The 13,946-nt window shown below is 28.9% G+C and overlaps 1 protein-coding gene across 1 annotated transcript; it reads right to left on the bottom strand.

The window, feature by feature from the left end:
* Positions 1-9,092: 9,092 nt before the first annotated feature.
* On the bottom strand, positions 9,093-11,046 carry LOC114418610. Its single transcript, XM_028384043.1, has 4 exons — positions 10,892-11,046; positions 10,336-10,547; positions 10,157-10,220; positions 9,093-9,880 (listed from the first exon to the last, which is right to left on the bottom strand). Exons 2-4 carry the CDS (start codon positions 10,488-10,490, stop codon positions 9,611-9,613), a joined length of 489 nt encoding a protein of 162 aa, XP_028239844.1. The 5' UTR covers positions 10,491-10,547; positions 10,892-11,046; the 3' UTR covers positions 9,093-9,610.
* Between the last annotated feature and the right edge of the window lie 2,900 nt (positions 11,047-13,946).

The raw sequence follows: 13,946 nt of genomic DNA on the forward strand, positions 1-13,946 counted from the left end.
CTCAAACAAGTCACCCTGAACTTTTGCTATCATCGATGACAATTGGGTTTTATCCTGATGTGAGCATGGAAAAATAAAATTATCCACTAATGTGTAGTATCTTTACTTAAGTATATGTTTGGACCTGGACCTTGATAATTACCTGCAAAAAAAATTTATGAGTATGCATGTGATTTTTGTTATTACGATATCCACTTAATTTATATATATATATATATATATATATATATATATATATATATATGTGATGATAAATATATATTTTTTATTAAAATAACACTTTTGTTATATTAGTTAGTAAATTAAAAAGAAATGCATTGATCTAAGGTAGAGATTAGCATGGTCGGCCTAAAATAATTGACCAAATACAAAGGTCCCAAAAAATGTTTCTAATTATAAATATTTTCTTCTAAAAAATAAAACTGAAAGAATCTATTAATCATTGATTTGAAATATTAAAATTGCATATTTTTCTCCTAAATTAATAACTATCTTATTAGTTAATTTTTTATCTTATTAACCTCAAATAAAAATCAATATATTCTACCATTTAATATTTAATAAAATATATACCTTCAAAAGGAAAAAAATTAATATTATATACATTGAAGTATGCCAAGCTAGCAAAAACATAGCTCTAAACTCCAAAAAAAAAATGCTAGAAAGTAATCTTCTAAAAAATGGCATAGTGATTTAAAAATAATGCACACAATACATGCAAAGAGTTTAAAGCTTATACATTATCCACTGAAAGTATAATATAATTTTATATTATCATCGATTCAATCGTAAATTACTATTTGAATTACTTTAAAATAATTATTTTAAAAATTAATAAATTTATTATATATAATAAGTTATGATTAGATGATTGTGTAAAAGATTTTATGTATAATTTTTTTTATATATAAATTAAATTAAATTATATTCCTTAATGTCATTAACCGCCACACTCTAATTTGTTAAATTTCAGTAATATATTAATGATTTAAATATATTTTTATTCCTTTAAATTTGCTCATTTTTATTTTTAATCTTTTAAATTTAAATATATTTTTTAAGTCTGTGGGCTAATTGCAGGATAATGGATTCACACTTTGTAGTGATTTTTTACCAATAAAATTTAATTTTTAATTTAATATTAAAATAAATATTATTACTTTAAATCCGCAAGAATCAAGAAAAGAATTTAAAATGTTTAATAATTAATGGAATGGTCAGAAACAATCAAACAATAATCACAATAAACAGCAGGAAATCATGACTCAACCGTTAAATTTGAGAACAAACAGAATGCGACTACTTAAAAATATTCAATTATTTTCAGAAATGGCGCTATTTTTTTTGTTATCAACAGATGGTCAAATGCAATATGCAATGCAAGCAAACCCAGCTTCAAAACCCACTTGAGTCGCGTCACGGCGGCTTCGAAACCTGGCCAGTGGATCCACGCGCATGTCATTCGCCTTGGCTTCGCGCGCCACGCTTCAATCCACATCGCCACGGTAGAGCTTTACGCGAGTTGCGAGAGAATGAACGATGCGACAAGGTGTTTGACAAAATGCGTGACCGAGACGTTGTCACTTCGAACTTCAAAGTCGCCAGAATGGAACAAAATCCGAGTCATCTCCGGCGCCAACCACCATGCCATTGAGATGGAGATATCTGGCGTCACCGAAAGGCTCCGCGTCATGCTTAAAATTTTTGTATTCTCGTATTGCATAGTTATAATGTTCGAAAATGATTTGTTGGTCATTTTGAATTCATTATGTTTTACAATTATTTTATATTTATACATTAACTTTTAAAAAATTTATTATGATATTTTAAATTTTTAAAATGTCTTATTTTAATCATTTTTTCTTATCTCTCTTAGCAAATGTAAATGTCAGGTTGACATTTGAATTCAAAAATAATTAATTAATATAATAATGGTTTTTAATTGTTATTATCTTTATTTTATTTTTAAAATTATAAATTAATTTATTTTTGTTTTTGATTCAAGACCCAATCATCATCAAACACAAAAGGAGAACTCGAATCAACCACCCTATCTACATAAGAATTATGTTCTCATCATCATGGTGTTATCAAATTTTGAATAGTATAAGTAAGATTCTAATGACATTTTTTAAGGATCAGATCTGAAATCCACTTTCATCAATCCTCTTTTTCCTTGAGATCTGAAACCAAACCTAAAGCATAGCATGTTGGCAAAGGAATTTGTTCTTGTAACTACATCTCACTTAGGGTTTACAAGACCTAGTCCAAAAGTATTCAGCTGAGATTGTAGAAATGTAATCTATCTTCTTTGCTCTAATTAGGGGTTCTTCTTGGTGAGGGTCCCTTCTCTTTCAGATGATTGTTACTCATAACTTAATTACCTATTTATTTTGTCATTAAGGGTGTCCCATAACGATGCTCCCTTTATGGCCATTGCGACCTGGGGGTACTAAACATGACCTAACAAAAATGGTAGTAAAAGCGGTCAGAGACTGACTAAGGATAAGTATCTAGGATGAATCATGGGTCAATAGATAGGCGACTAAATGGGATCACTGGATGGATGACCTAGAGATGTACAGAGTTCTCAAGTCTCATGTTGACAATGTGAGGAGGCTTGAGTTCCTACTCGATCAATAGATGACGGAAAAGAATACATATAGTGTGTCTGGTTGCGTATCGCGTCCCACAAGATTCACGTCTAATTCCCACGTTAAAGGAGAAGCTACTCTCTGTAGCTTCAGATTATCACGTATTTGATCCACGTTTTTGGAGGTTGGACGTGGATCCAAACACACTAATAGTCCTATGCCCTCAAGCGAATAATGCAAAGAGGCTTGAGGTCTTACTCAGTCGGCTGATAACCAAGAAGGATACACAACCCTCCGACCTCAAACGCATAATACGAGGAGGCTTGAGGTCCTGCTCGATCGAAAAACGACCAGAAAGGGTACAAAATCCAAATCGAAAATGCAGTGCAACAGCAATTTCGCAGCTTGAGCACAAAGCACGAATGCCTTGAGGAAAAGGGTAGGTGAAATTATCGGGCTTTTGACCAAAATGCAGCAGTTTGCGGTAGAGAAAAAAGGCCCTCGAGGGAGAGTTGTTGCAAGTGTAGCCCCTGATCATGATTTGGTCTAAGATGTGTTGGCTATGGGGCATGTGGGCCGCACTCGGCGAGCTTGGTTGCAAGGTAAGTGTTGCGGCGAAGGATTCTTCTCAACGAGAAGACGGAGGAGATGGTGACCTAGATATGTGTAAAGTATAGAGTGAATAAGCATTTTGGTCTCTGTCTTTGTATCCATTTTGTAAATTAGTCCCTATCTTTTTGAAATGTAAAAAATAGTCCCTATTTTTGTATAAGTTTTACAAAATAGTCATTACCGTTAGATTTAAAAGTAACGACATTAGTGAGGTACATTGTTGGCAATTTTAGAAGCTTCTAACAATGGATTCCCTGAAAACTTTGTCAAAGTTTCTCCAATAGAAAAGTGAAAGATGCAAGTGTTCCATGGGCTTCACTCCCGTCATCTATTGCAAAGTTTGGGAGGGTAAATCTCCCGAAAACACTTTTTTTCCTTCCACTTTTAGCTTTTTTGACTCTTTGTTGTCAAGTATATATGCTAAATGCTGAAGATAGTTATATGCAATCTTGCAATCTTATAATTTTCATTGACTCTTTTTTTCCTTCCACTTTTAGCGGCTTCACTCCCATGTTTTCTGCCCATATTAAATTATCTCACTCATAGAATCAGCTGTTTGGACAAGAAGTTTTGTGATTGTAATGTTTCATTATTATTTTATATTTTCATTTTTGTCATAGGAAGTGATGAAGCAAAGAGATGCCGCACATATGGCTGCAACTGAGGCTATACAAGAAGCTGCTGCTGCAGAGAGTTTGCTGCAATGTCTAAGGTAAGAATATATTCATATGAACAACTTTACTATGAACTGCTCAATGTCAGATCAGTACATCCCATCATTAGTGTTTCTCAATATGGTAGAGAGGAAGAAGGGGCGGTTGCGTTCCAAGTCTAAGGTGGAAAGGGAGAGTCCCAAGGGAACCAGCTTCAAGTTCTTCATCGTACATTTGGCAGGGTCATTTTTATTTTCACGCTTATTTGAAATACATATATGTTTATAAAATTAAATGTGTTCATACTTAGTTTAATAGTGAAAATATTAACAATCTGCGTATATGAAGTTATTAACAACAACCAAGACATAAGCTTTAAAACGTGGGTTTGAAAATCTGGGTTTTTTGGGAATTGCGTTGAAGCTTACACATCAAGCGAAGAGTATACACATGCCATAAAATGAATAACCATGCCAGCCACAAAAGTAGCATACTAATTGTTTCTGGAAGTGTATACGCAGAGCTTAGTAATTCTGCTAAGGAACAAAACCCGCAGCTTGCAGTAGAGGAGTTCCTAACTCTTCATGCTAGCCTAAATACTGCAGCCAGAGGTGTTGTTGAATCTGTGGAATTTAGGGATGAGTTTGGTTTTTGCTGAGAGAGAGGAATGAGGTTACTCCTGTGAGGGAAATGAAGAACTGTGAGAGGAATGAAATTTTTTTTCAATTCAGCTTAAAGATTTTTCATATGGGTATGTTTACATGGACAAAAACTTGTTATATGAATTTGTTTACATGAACAAAGACTAAAAACTTATCACGTAAACATATAACTAACCGTGAAAATTAAATTTTAAAGGTAAAGACTTAGTTACATAATTAAGATAAAAATTATTTTTTATATTTTAAAAAGATAAAGAATAATTTGTAAAATGGATTATGAAAAAAATTGAAGGCTGTTATGCTTAATTTAAGGAGCAGAGGATGATTTGGACATTCGGAACTCATCTACATCTAACGCTTGATTGAATAATGAAAAAGAAAAAAAAATGGTCACTTTGTTGGACTGCATTTGAAATTTTCGTGGGCAACTGAAATGTGGAGTTCCATTGATAGTTGATAGTCTACTGCCAAATCATCAAAGCTTATAAATGACAAAATTTTAATGGTTTATATTTTTAAAATAAAATAATGATAGTGAAGATTTTTAATTGTGTTTATGTTATTTAATTATTTTAAAATTCAAATTTTAATGGAATAATAACGTTGTTAACAAAAATTGAAAAAAAAATATCAAAACACTTTAAAAACTTAAAATATCATAATAAAACTTTTAAAATTTATTATATCAAAATTAAGTAATTGTAAAATATAATAAACTAAAAGTGGCATTAAAAAAAATTATGAGTTTTAATTTTTTATTTGTTCAATGTTCAGTTTTTATCAGTGCAAACACATTATACCGCGCGCGATTGACACAAACTAACGCAGACGGTTTCAACAAATTTAAATTTGGAGGATCTGGATAAAAAGTAACTCAAATTTAAGAAATTTAAAACATATTTAGAGACTTATTAATTTTTAAGTGTGAGAAAATAACAGTAAAATTAGGAGCTTTAAAAAAAAGTAAAAATATTTTTTTATTCATAAAACCATATTTAAAGCTAATTGTTTAATAAGTTGTTTATTTTAAAATATTTTTACTTAATCTTTTTTACCATTGAAGGGGGTATATTTGTCATATTGAATTGCTTAAAATTAAATTTTGGTTGCTTAGAAGTAAAAAAATAATTTTTTTTATCAAGAATCATTTAAAGAAATAATTTAAAAGTGGTTTAAAACTATATCATTAAAGCAAAATATATGAGCTAGTTAACTGTAATGTGATATTGTATGAAGCAATATATGATAAAGTACTCAGAATAAATTGGTTAAATTGTACCGTTGGAGATATTCTAGGAACACGAGTTACCCCTTTATTAGAATACTTAATAATAAAAGTTGTATAAATATTAATACTAAATAATTTTTTCTTCTAGAGAGCCACTGCCTTATGTTTACTTCATCCCTGGATGCATAAATATTTTTTGAGGATAACCATTGTAAAATTTCAATGCGGACAAGAATTACTCGATAATATAAATTGTAATAATTTAAGTGTTCATGATTACATATTACATAAATCATTATTTAAGAAATAGTATCTGTTCATATTACATATTACATTTTTCTTCCTCAATAATTGTTAATACTTTCATAAATGTATAAAATAAAATAGTTAAGTAGTTAGAGGGTTCTTTTGAGGCTATTACAAATCCGTATCTGTTCATATTTAAGAAAAGTGAAAGATGTCAAAAACTCAAAAGCAATAAAGAAAAATTAATGATCGAAGAGGAGAACAAGTTTAAAAATATGGTGTCAGATTTTTCAATTAAGTAGTATCGGGTTAGTTTTAAATGCTGTCTTCTATTTTTTAAAAAAATCCTTATTTTTTATACAACATTATCTATTTGTCTCAATGTTATTAATATCTTGGATGAAATATGTTTGAGTGCGGTTAAAATTTAAAAAATATCAATTCCGTTTTGATAAAAAAAATTCACATTAATTTAGTTTCTACAAAAATAAAACATATTTTTGTTAATTTTAAGTGATAATTTTATAGATAATTTATTAACGTGGTTAACAAACTTAATTATTTTTCCTCTCTATTTTTTCAAGACACTCAAAAGACAATAAAACTCATTATTATTTCATTTTTCTCTTTAATTTCACCACACAAAAATTATCCTAGAAGAAACAAAAAAATTACAATTTTGGAGGATCTTTAGTTGCCATAATTATTTAATTCACATTAAAGATTTAAATGTCCCATATTATTTAATTGATTTGTAATCAAATTATTATTTATTAGTTATGTTATATTATCATTTAACAAATTCATCACTTACCACTATGGACATGGACTAAGGTAAAAATATATTTTATTTTTATATGGATTAAATTAATAAAAAAAATTTATAAGGACAAAATTAATATTTTTTATTTCAAACATATTTTACCATAATATCTTTATACGTCACAATAATGTCATTAATTATATTTACTCACATAATAACAACAGTGCTAAGAGTATGCTAAAAATATTATATATTTATAGTATAAATTATATATCATTTAATCATAAATTATGATAAAAAAATTTGTTTTGCGGTAAATACTTTAATTTATGTATTTAAAGTGTAAAATAGTTTACGTATTTGTCAAAGTAAAACTTTTGTATAGTACACATAAATTATAATAATTTATATGGATAAATGTAATGAAAATTTATTTATATCGTAGTTATAATATTTGTTCTATTTTTTATGCATTATAATAAAATAAAAAAAATATTTTGCATAATAAAGAAATTTTAATAATTATAACATACATTTCTAAGAAAATATACTGTAAACCAAACATGTCTTAATTATTTCTAAAAATATAAAAAATGTTCTCATGAATTTTAAATATTAACCAAACATGTTTTTCTTTATAAAAAATACTTATGAATATTATTCCCGAGAATGAAACAAAGAAACCATGAAGTAAATGTTCCCTGAGAGTGTACATATTGTTGACTTAAAGTGTATTAGGTTTAGGTTACATTTAGTTTTTTGTTTAATTGTCTTGAACGTACGTTTGTCTTACTAATTAAACTCAATCTCGTGATATATTTAATTTGTGTTCGATAATTCACTTATGTGTGATTTCAAACCATGTTTTAAATGAAAACAATATTAGGAATATTTTTAAAACTTATGTTTCAAAATGAAGTGAATTCAAACATACAATCTGCAAACTTCAATTTTTAGGAACTAATTTTATATATTTTTGTGCTAAAAAATACATTCAACAATATATAAAAAAAACTCATTATTTAAGAAAAGGACATAACTATAAAAGACGCCAAAAGAAATTATGAAGAAATGGTTGAACACAAAAAGAATATAATTAATGTCTACTATTAGCTTCTTTCAAAACAAAATTATTTCCTCTATAGTAATTTCTCTTTTAAAAGATGTACCAAAAAAAAATCTCTTTAAAAGCAAGGCATTGATATATAAGGTAGAAGACAAACACACATTTATAAATTGACCTAAGAATTCAACAATATAGAAATGGTAATGTAATCTTTTTAACATATTTTTTATATTTTTACTATCATTTTTTTAAAAAGGTAAACTTATTTTAGAAAGTGATCTGTTTTGTTCCTTTTAAAACTAATATAGTTAATAAACGTATTATTAGAAAAATAAGCTCGCGGGTAGATTTTCTCTGATTTAATTAACAATTATGCAACTCCTTTGTTGCTAACATTGCACCAATCTCATCATACACGCATAAACTTGTATCTTTATAATAAGATGATAATGACACGATGTTGCAAAAGAAAGTAGATTATTCAACTATTGTATTTTAATGCAAAGCAAAATTTTCCACTGGTCTTAGTCCTTTCCCTCAGAAATTTCTTCCCATGCCGTATGTGCAAGCAATGGGCCTTCCAACTAGCAATTAAGCCAGTTAGTAGCACCTGCCAACGCGCTTCTTGTTACTGAAGGGGAATGCCCCACGCAACTTCTCAATTCATCTTAGCTGTGTCTTATACCCTTATTTATAATTATAATATACAATGAAATATTGAAATGAATGCATCATATCAACTTTCAACCACCAAACAAACCCTTATGCATGCCACCCTCTCCTTAACCACTTTCCATCCATCACAATAAAGCAACAAGCACACGTTTCTGCATTTGTGCTTGTCACACCCCATACCCCACATTCTATATATACTATAACCTATCCACATCCCACGTTGCTTGACTAATTTTTATTTCTCCCACTCACCCTTTCACACCATTCCACAGGCACCTCTTCACATCATCAAATAGTTATCCATATTCTTGTATTCCCCAAAAATTCAAATGAAAATAATAATAATAATAATAATAATAATAATAAAGAATCCTCTATCTAGTATCTATCAAATGAATTTTGGCGACAATGATTAAAATATTACTAGACAACAGCCCCCCAAAGCTGACCATAGCACGCCCTATGAAGGTTCTTAAGATTCTTTCTTTATTATTGCTAGTATTGTTTTTCTCATTGGACTAATGACCCATTACCGGATGTACAAATAATAATATTCAACCTTGTCTTTTGACTGTAAAAGAAAATACCATGTATAAAGTATGAACAATATTTCTTTTCATATAATCCAATAGGCGACACCTGCAAATAGGGGCACCCACAAAAAATATATTTTACAAGATTCCAAAGATAAATCCTCAAATTCCTCCACCATTCCAATTACAAAAGGAGGAGCTGAGTTTCAAATTACATATAAGTTACAGACTCTCCATGAAACTCACATGAAAGTTTCAATCTAAAAGACCCCATCATATAAAACCTAACAAGAGAGAAGAACAAGACTTTTTGCTTGCGTTTTTCTTTTCTCCTTGATGTGTCCCCCTTTTTTTATTATTCTTCAAAAAGGATAAAACTAAGAATATAAAATTCCCACCTTCTCTCAATTATACATGACACCTTAATTAACTCATGAACAACGGTATATACATATAGATATAATACAATAAGATTGAAATTAAGATTAGCTCCTCAGTTCCAAAAATCTCCTCTGCTCTTAGAACTTTGGTGATTCTTTAATCCTCTTTTCTTTTCTTTTTCTTTGTTTAAAATTGAATTAAGCAACAGCAGAAATGCTGCAGTTGCGCCTATCCCTGCTGAGGCAATCAAAACCTTCAATCCTCACTGCTGCTGGGGTGTGACCAAACTTCATCCTAACACAGCCTCTTGCTGAGGAAGATGGTGAAGGGGGTGCCAAGGAAAATGAACCAAAACTCTCATTACCATTACTACCAAATTGCTCATCTTGGATCACAGGGTTTGAAGCCCTGCTAGGTGGAGATCCACAGAAAAATGGCGGTGATGAAGCCACTTGCCCCCCAGATCTCTGCAAAACAATCAAATTGAAGCAATCATTCGTCAGATTTCACATTTCTTTCAATCAACAACAACATCTAAACCACATGATAGAGATGTTGGCATCTCTATTCCCTAGCAATCAACACCAAAATTAAAACTTCATATTTGTTACATCTTTGAGGAATCACACGAACCAACCAATTTTTTCATATATATTTTTCATTTAAAATATTTTGGGGAAAAATTAAACAATTTTAAAGAAAAAAAAACTCTTTTCAACATGAAGATTGAGACAAAAAATAACCTTGGGGAGAATAATGTCCATAAGCTCAGCCCCAACTCCTGAATCTTCAATTTCTGATTGGTAGCTGTATGAGTAAAAAAAATATATAAAGTCAGAAATTTTACAAAATAAATTGATTGAAAAAATTCAACAAAAATAAAGGTATGATGTAATTTTTTAGGAAAAAGTAGGGTGAATACTTGATAAAGGGTGGCCTCAAGGGTCTGATGTGGTTATCAAAGGTTGAGTGGTTCAACAGGCCCAATCTTCGAGGTTTAGGGCACACCACAGATTCCATCCTCATCTCCTCACAGCTTGTCAAGGCCTTCTTCTGCTGATAACCACACTGATTCATCTTTTTTCTCTTTCCCTTCACACCTCAAAAACAAAAGGATCTCTTGACAAGGAACACCTGCAACACCAAACACAAAACAAATAAATTATTTTCCCCCAGGTTGCTCACAAATCTGAACAAAATTAAACCATATCTAACAAAATCATTAACCGACACAAATAGAGAAACCACTTTATTCCAAGTTTTTTTTTTCCCTTTTTTTTCCCCCTTGAACTAGAAGAAACCCACAAAAGCTAAGAATTTGGGGAGTTAACCAAATACACAGAGACCCTTTTGTTAAAAGCCTTCAAATTTAAGGCCTTGCACACAGGAATAAACACAAACACCCTAAGCTCAGATTTCAAATCCCTGCAAAGCCAGAAGCTCTCAAAAGTTTGTGTTTTTTTAGAGATAGAAAGTACCTGAGCAGACTCAGAGGCTCCTCTGAGAGGAAAAGAGGACAGAAAAAAATTGGGTGAATGAATCAGAGGAGCAATGAGAGAGAGAGGGAAAAGAGAAAGAGTTAGTTGGGTATTCATAGAAGGCCAGAGAAACAAAAAAATAAAAAAAGAAAATGAGAGAGACTGATAGGGTACGAGAAGGGGCAGGGATTATAAGGTGAGACCGCAGTTGTGGAGCGTGTGATTGATGATTAGTGGGGGTGGACTTTTGAGTAGGTGAGGTGGACAGGGAAAAGAGATGAGATCCGTTCTGATCCAAAATTAAAGGGACATGGAGTGTATGTGTTTGTTGTGTTTTTTCCATTTTGGCCTTCCTATATTCATGAACCTCTGTGTTGTCTGTCCTCTTCTCGTACGGTTCATAATAACGAGCACCGCAAATTCAATGTAATGTGGTCTCTGATATCAATGGGAAGAAGATGCTGTTTCCTAATCACAGTAAACGTTATTTATTTTTCATATATTCATTCTGCTTTTGAAAGATTAGACCTATGCTTAACTTTTGTTACCCAGGCAAAAGGGCAGTTAATTAATTATTCTGACGTTTTTTTTTTTACAAACTATATAGTATTTATCAACATGGTATTCGCCAACTGATTTGAATTGATTTTGATGAAATCTAAGATCTAATTCAATTAGTTTAGTTTGATTTGATTTTTATAATATTTTTAAAAAAAAAAATTAACTCAATCCAATTAATTCATGAATTTTTTAATATAATTCCGATCAACGGATTATCTATTTAAATTTAATTTTTTTATTTTTAAAATTATTATTTTATACTACGATTCATCCAAATATTTAATATAATTAACACAGTATTATTAAATATATGAGAGTAATAAAATTGATTCATTTAATATTATTAACATAATATTTTAAAATAAATTAATCCAAATTAAAATAAAATATTTTTTAATCAGATTTAGTATAATGATCTAAATCACAATTATTTCTTACAAACTAATTCATGTGATAAGTTTTATTGCAATCGGATTTGTTACAATCAGATGTATTGTAACCAAATTTGCTTAAATAAATAAAATATGATCCATTAATATTATAAACATGACACCCAAAATAAATATGAAAAAAGTGAAACAAATAAAAATGTACCTAAAAATAATATCTTAAGAAGTTTCAACATTAACAATCCTAATACTAAACACTTGTACTTTCAACACTTATAATCTCAATATTAGTAATATTTAAAGTTAACTTTTTTTATAGTTCCAACACTTATAGATTTCCAATGTTTTGGGATGTAACTCTTTTTATAAATATTTAATACAATTAAATACTTAAATTTAAATTTCTAATTCATATGCTCGATAATCTTATTAATTAGAGTTCAATACTTTTTTATTGACAAATTATTCAAATATGATACATTATTCTTATGTGTACAGAGTTTAATATATATATATATATATATATATATATATATATATATATATATTAGGATATATTTAGTGAAAATAATACTCATTTTAAGAATATAAGTACTATAAATTTAATTCAAACAATTATATATGGATGATAAATTTTTTAAAAAAATAGTTAATAATCACATGATGATTTAAAAAAAAATACATAAATATATATTTGTCTTAATTTTAATTAAGGTTAAAGATGTGTTAAGTTCAACTTCAATTAATTCAACTCGAACTCAATAACAATCTATTTAGTTCAAACTCAATTTAATTGAAGATTATGAGTGACTTAATTCATATGAGTAGCTTGAATCACATGAACTAAAAATATTTTGACTTATTTTTACACTTAATAAATTTTAAAATTATACTTGGGTTACATATATTTTTTAATTAATTATTTATTTTATACAAAATTAATAATATAAATTATATTGTTCAATAAATAAATAATTATGAAATTAATTATATAAATTTAATAATTTAAATTATGTTTATATATATGTAGAGAGAGAGAGAGAGAGAGAGAGAGTGAGAGACTTGCTTTGAAAAATGAAAATTATAAAGGAAGGTCGCGGGCGAAATTAATAAAAACAACAATTAAAACTTCATCTATATTTTTAACAAAATTATTTGAACTTGACTTCTTCATATAAGGAAATCAGATTTTGATTTTCTAAAAAAATCATTAGAGTTTTTGTTTTCTATAATTTGATTATTAACTTATATATACTTTTACGAAAAAAATATTGACTTAATTCTTCTTTCCAGTCTTTATTTTACATTAAAAAAATGTTCGTGGAATATTGAATGAGATTTTCTAATTAATTATCTAATTTCCTAAAATGATGGTCTTTTTGGCATAGGTTAATGAACTCTCTCATTTTTCTATGAATAAAAGGGGAAAGATCGCCTAGACAAAGCATTAAAATTTGCGAAGAAAAATAATAGTAGATCAACCAAAATGATATTAGAAAAAAAAAGAAGGAATAACATAAAAAAATTCTCATATGACCATCAAGAGAATAAAACAACTTAGTCAAGACATTAACGACTTGATTAGTTTCTCACACAACTTGAAGCCAAAACTACCACCCTTTATTTTAAACAATCTCATAGAATCTATCAACAAGAGTGGAACAAGGTTGATAATTGGTACAACCTTTACAAAGAAGATCAATAGCAACATGAGAATCTGATTCAACCGTAAATCTAACTTTTATATATTTATTCTTAATAAAAAAAAAAGTATAAGAAATTATTTTAATGAAATTGAAAATAAATTTTGCTTTCGGAATCTATGCTACAGAGAATTATCCTTAAAGTTTATCAACATTTGAAAATAGAAACAATCATATTGTTAATTCAAGTAATACCAAACTAGAATCCCTTTAAGCAGCATGTCAAAAAAATTCATTTAGAACGCATCATCAATTTTACTATTTCACAATTTCTTTACTAACAAACCACTTGAATAACACAATTTGAAATTGAAAATATTTTGCAATTGTACTAATCAAAATCTAGAGTTGATTTATGTCAAGGTAGACATAGCTTGGATGAGTTTCACGATTTTATAAGTC

This window comes from Glycine soja, chromosome 7 (genome assembly GCF_004193775.1).
Source record: "Glycine soja cultivar W05 chromosome 7, ASM419377v2, whole genome shotgun sequence".
Classification (NCBI taxonomy): domain Eukaryota; kingdom Viridiplantae; phylum Streptophyta; class Magnoliopsida; order Fabales; family Fabaceae; genus Glycine; species Glycine soja.

What these genes read in the sequence shown, in the direction of transcription:
- LOC114418610 (XM_028384043.1), bottom strand. Translation starts at nt 10,490, where the DNA reads ATGAATCAGTGTGGTTATCAGCAGAAGAAGGCCTTGACAAGCTGTGAG. An exon ending in TTGAGGCCACCCTTTATCAA is followed by an intron (nt 10,221 to 10,335) that starts GTATTCACCCTA and finishes TTACTCATACAG; the next exon opens with CTACCAATCAGAAATTGAAG. An exon ending in TGGACATTATTCTCCCCAAG is followed by an intron (nt 9,881 to 10,156) that starts GTTATTTTTTGT and finishes ATTGTTTTGCAG; the next exon opens with AGATCTGGGGGGCAAGTGGC.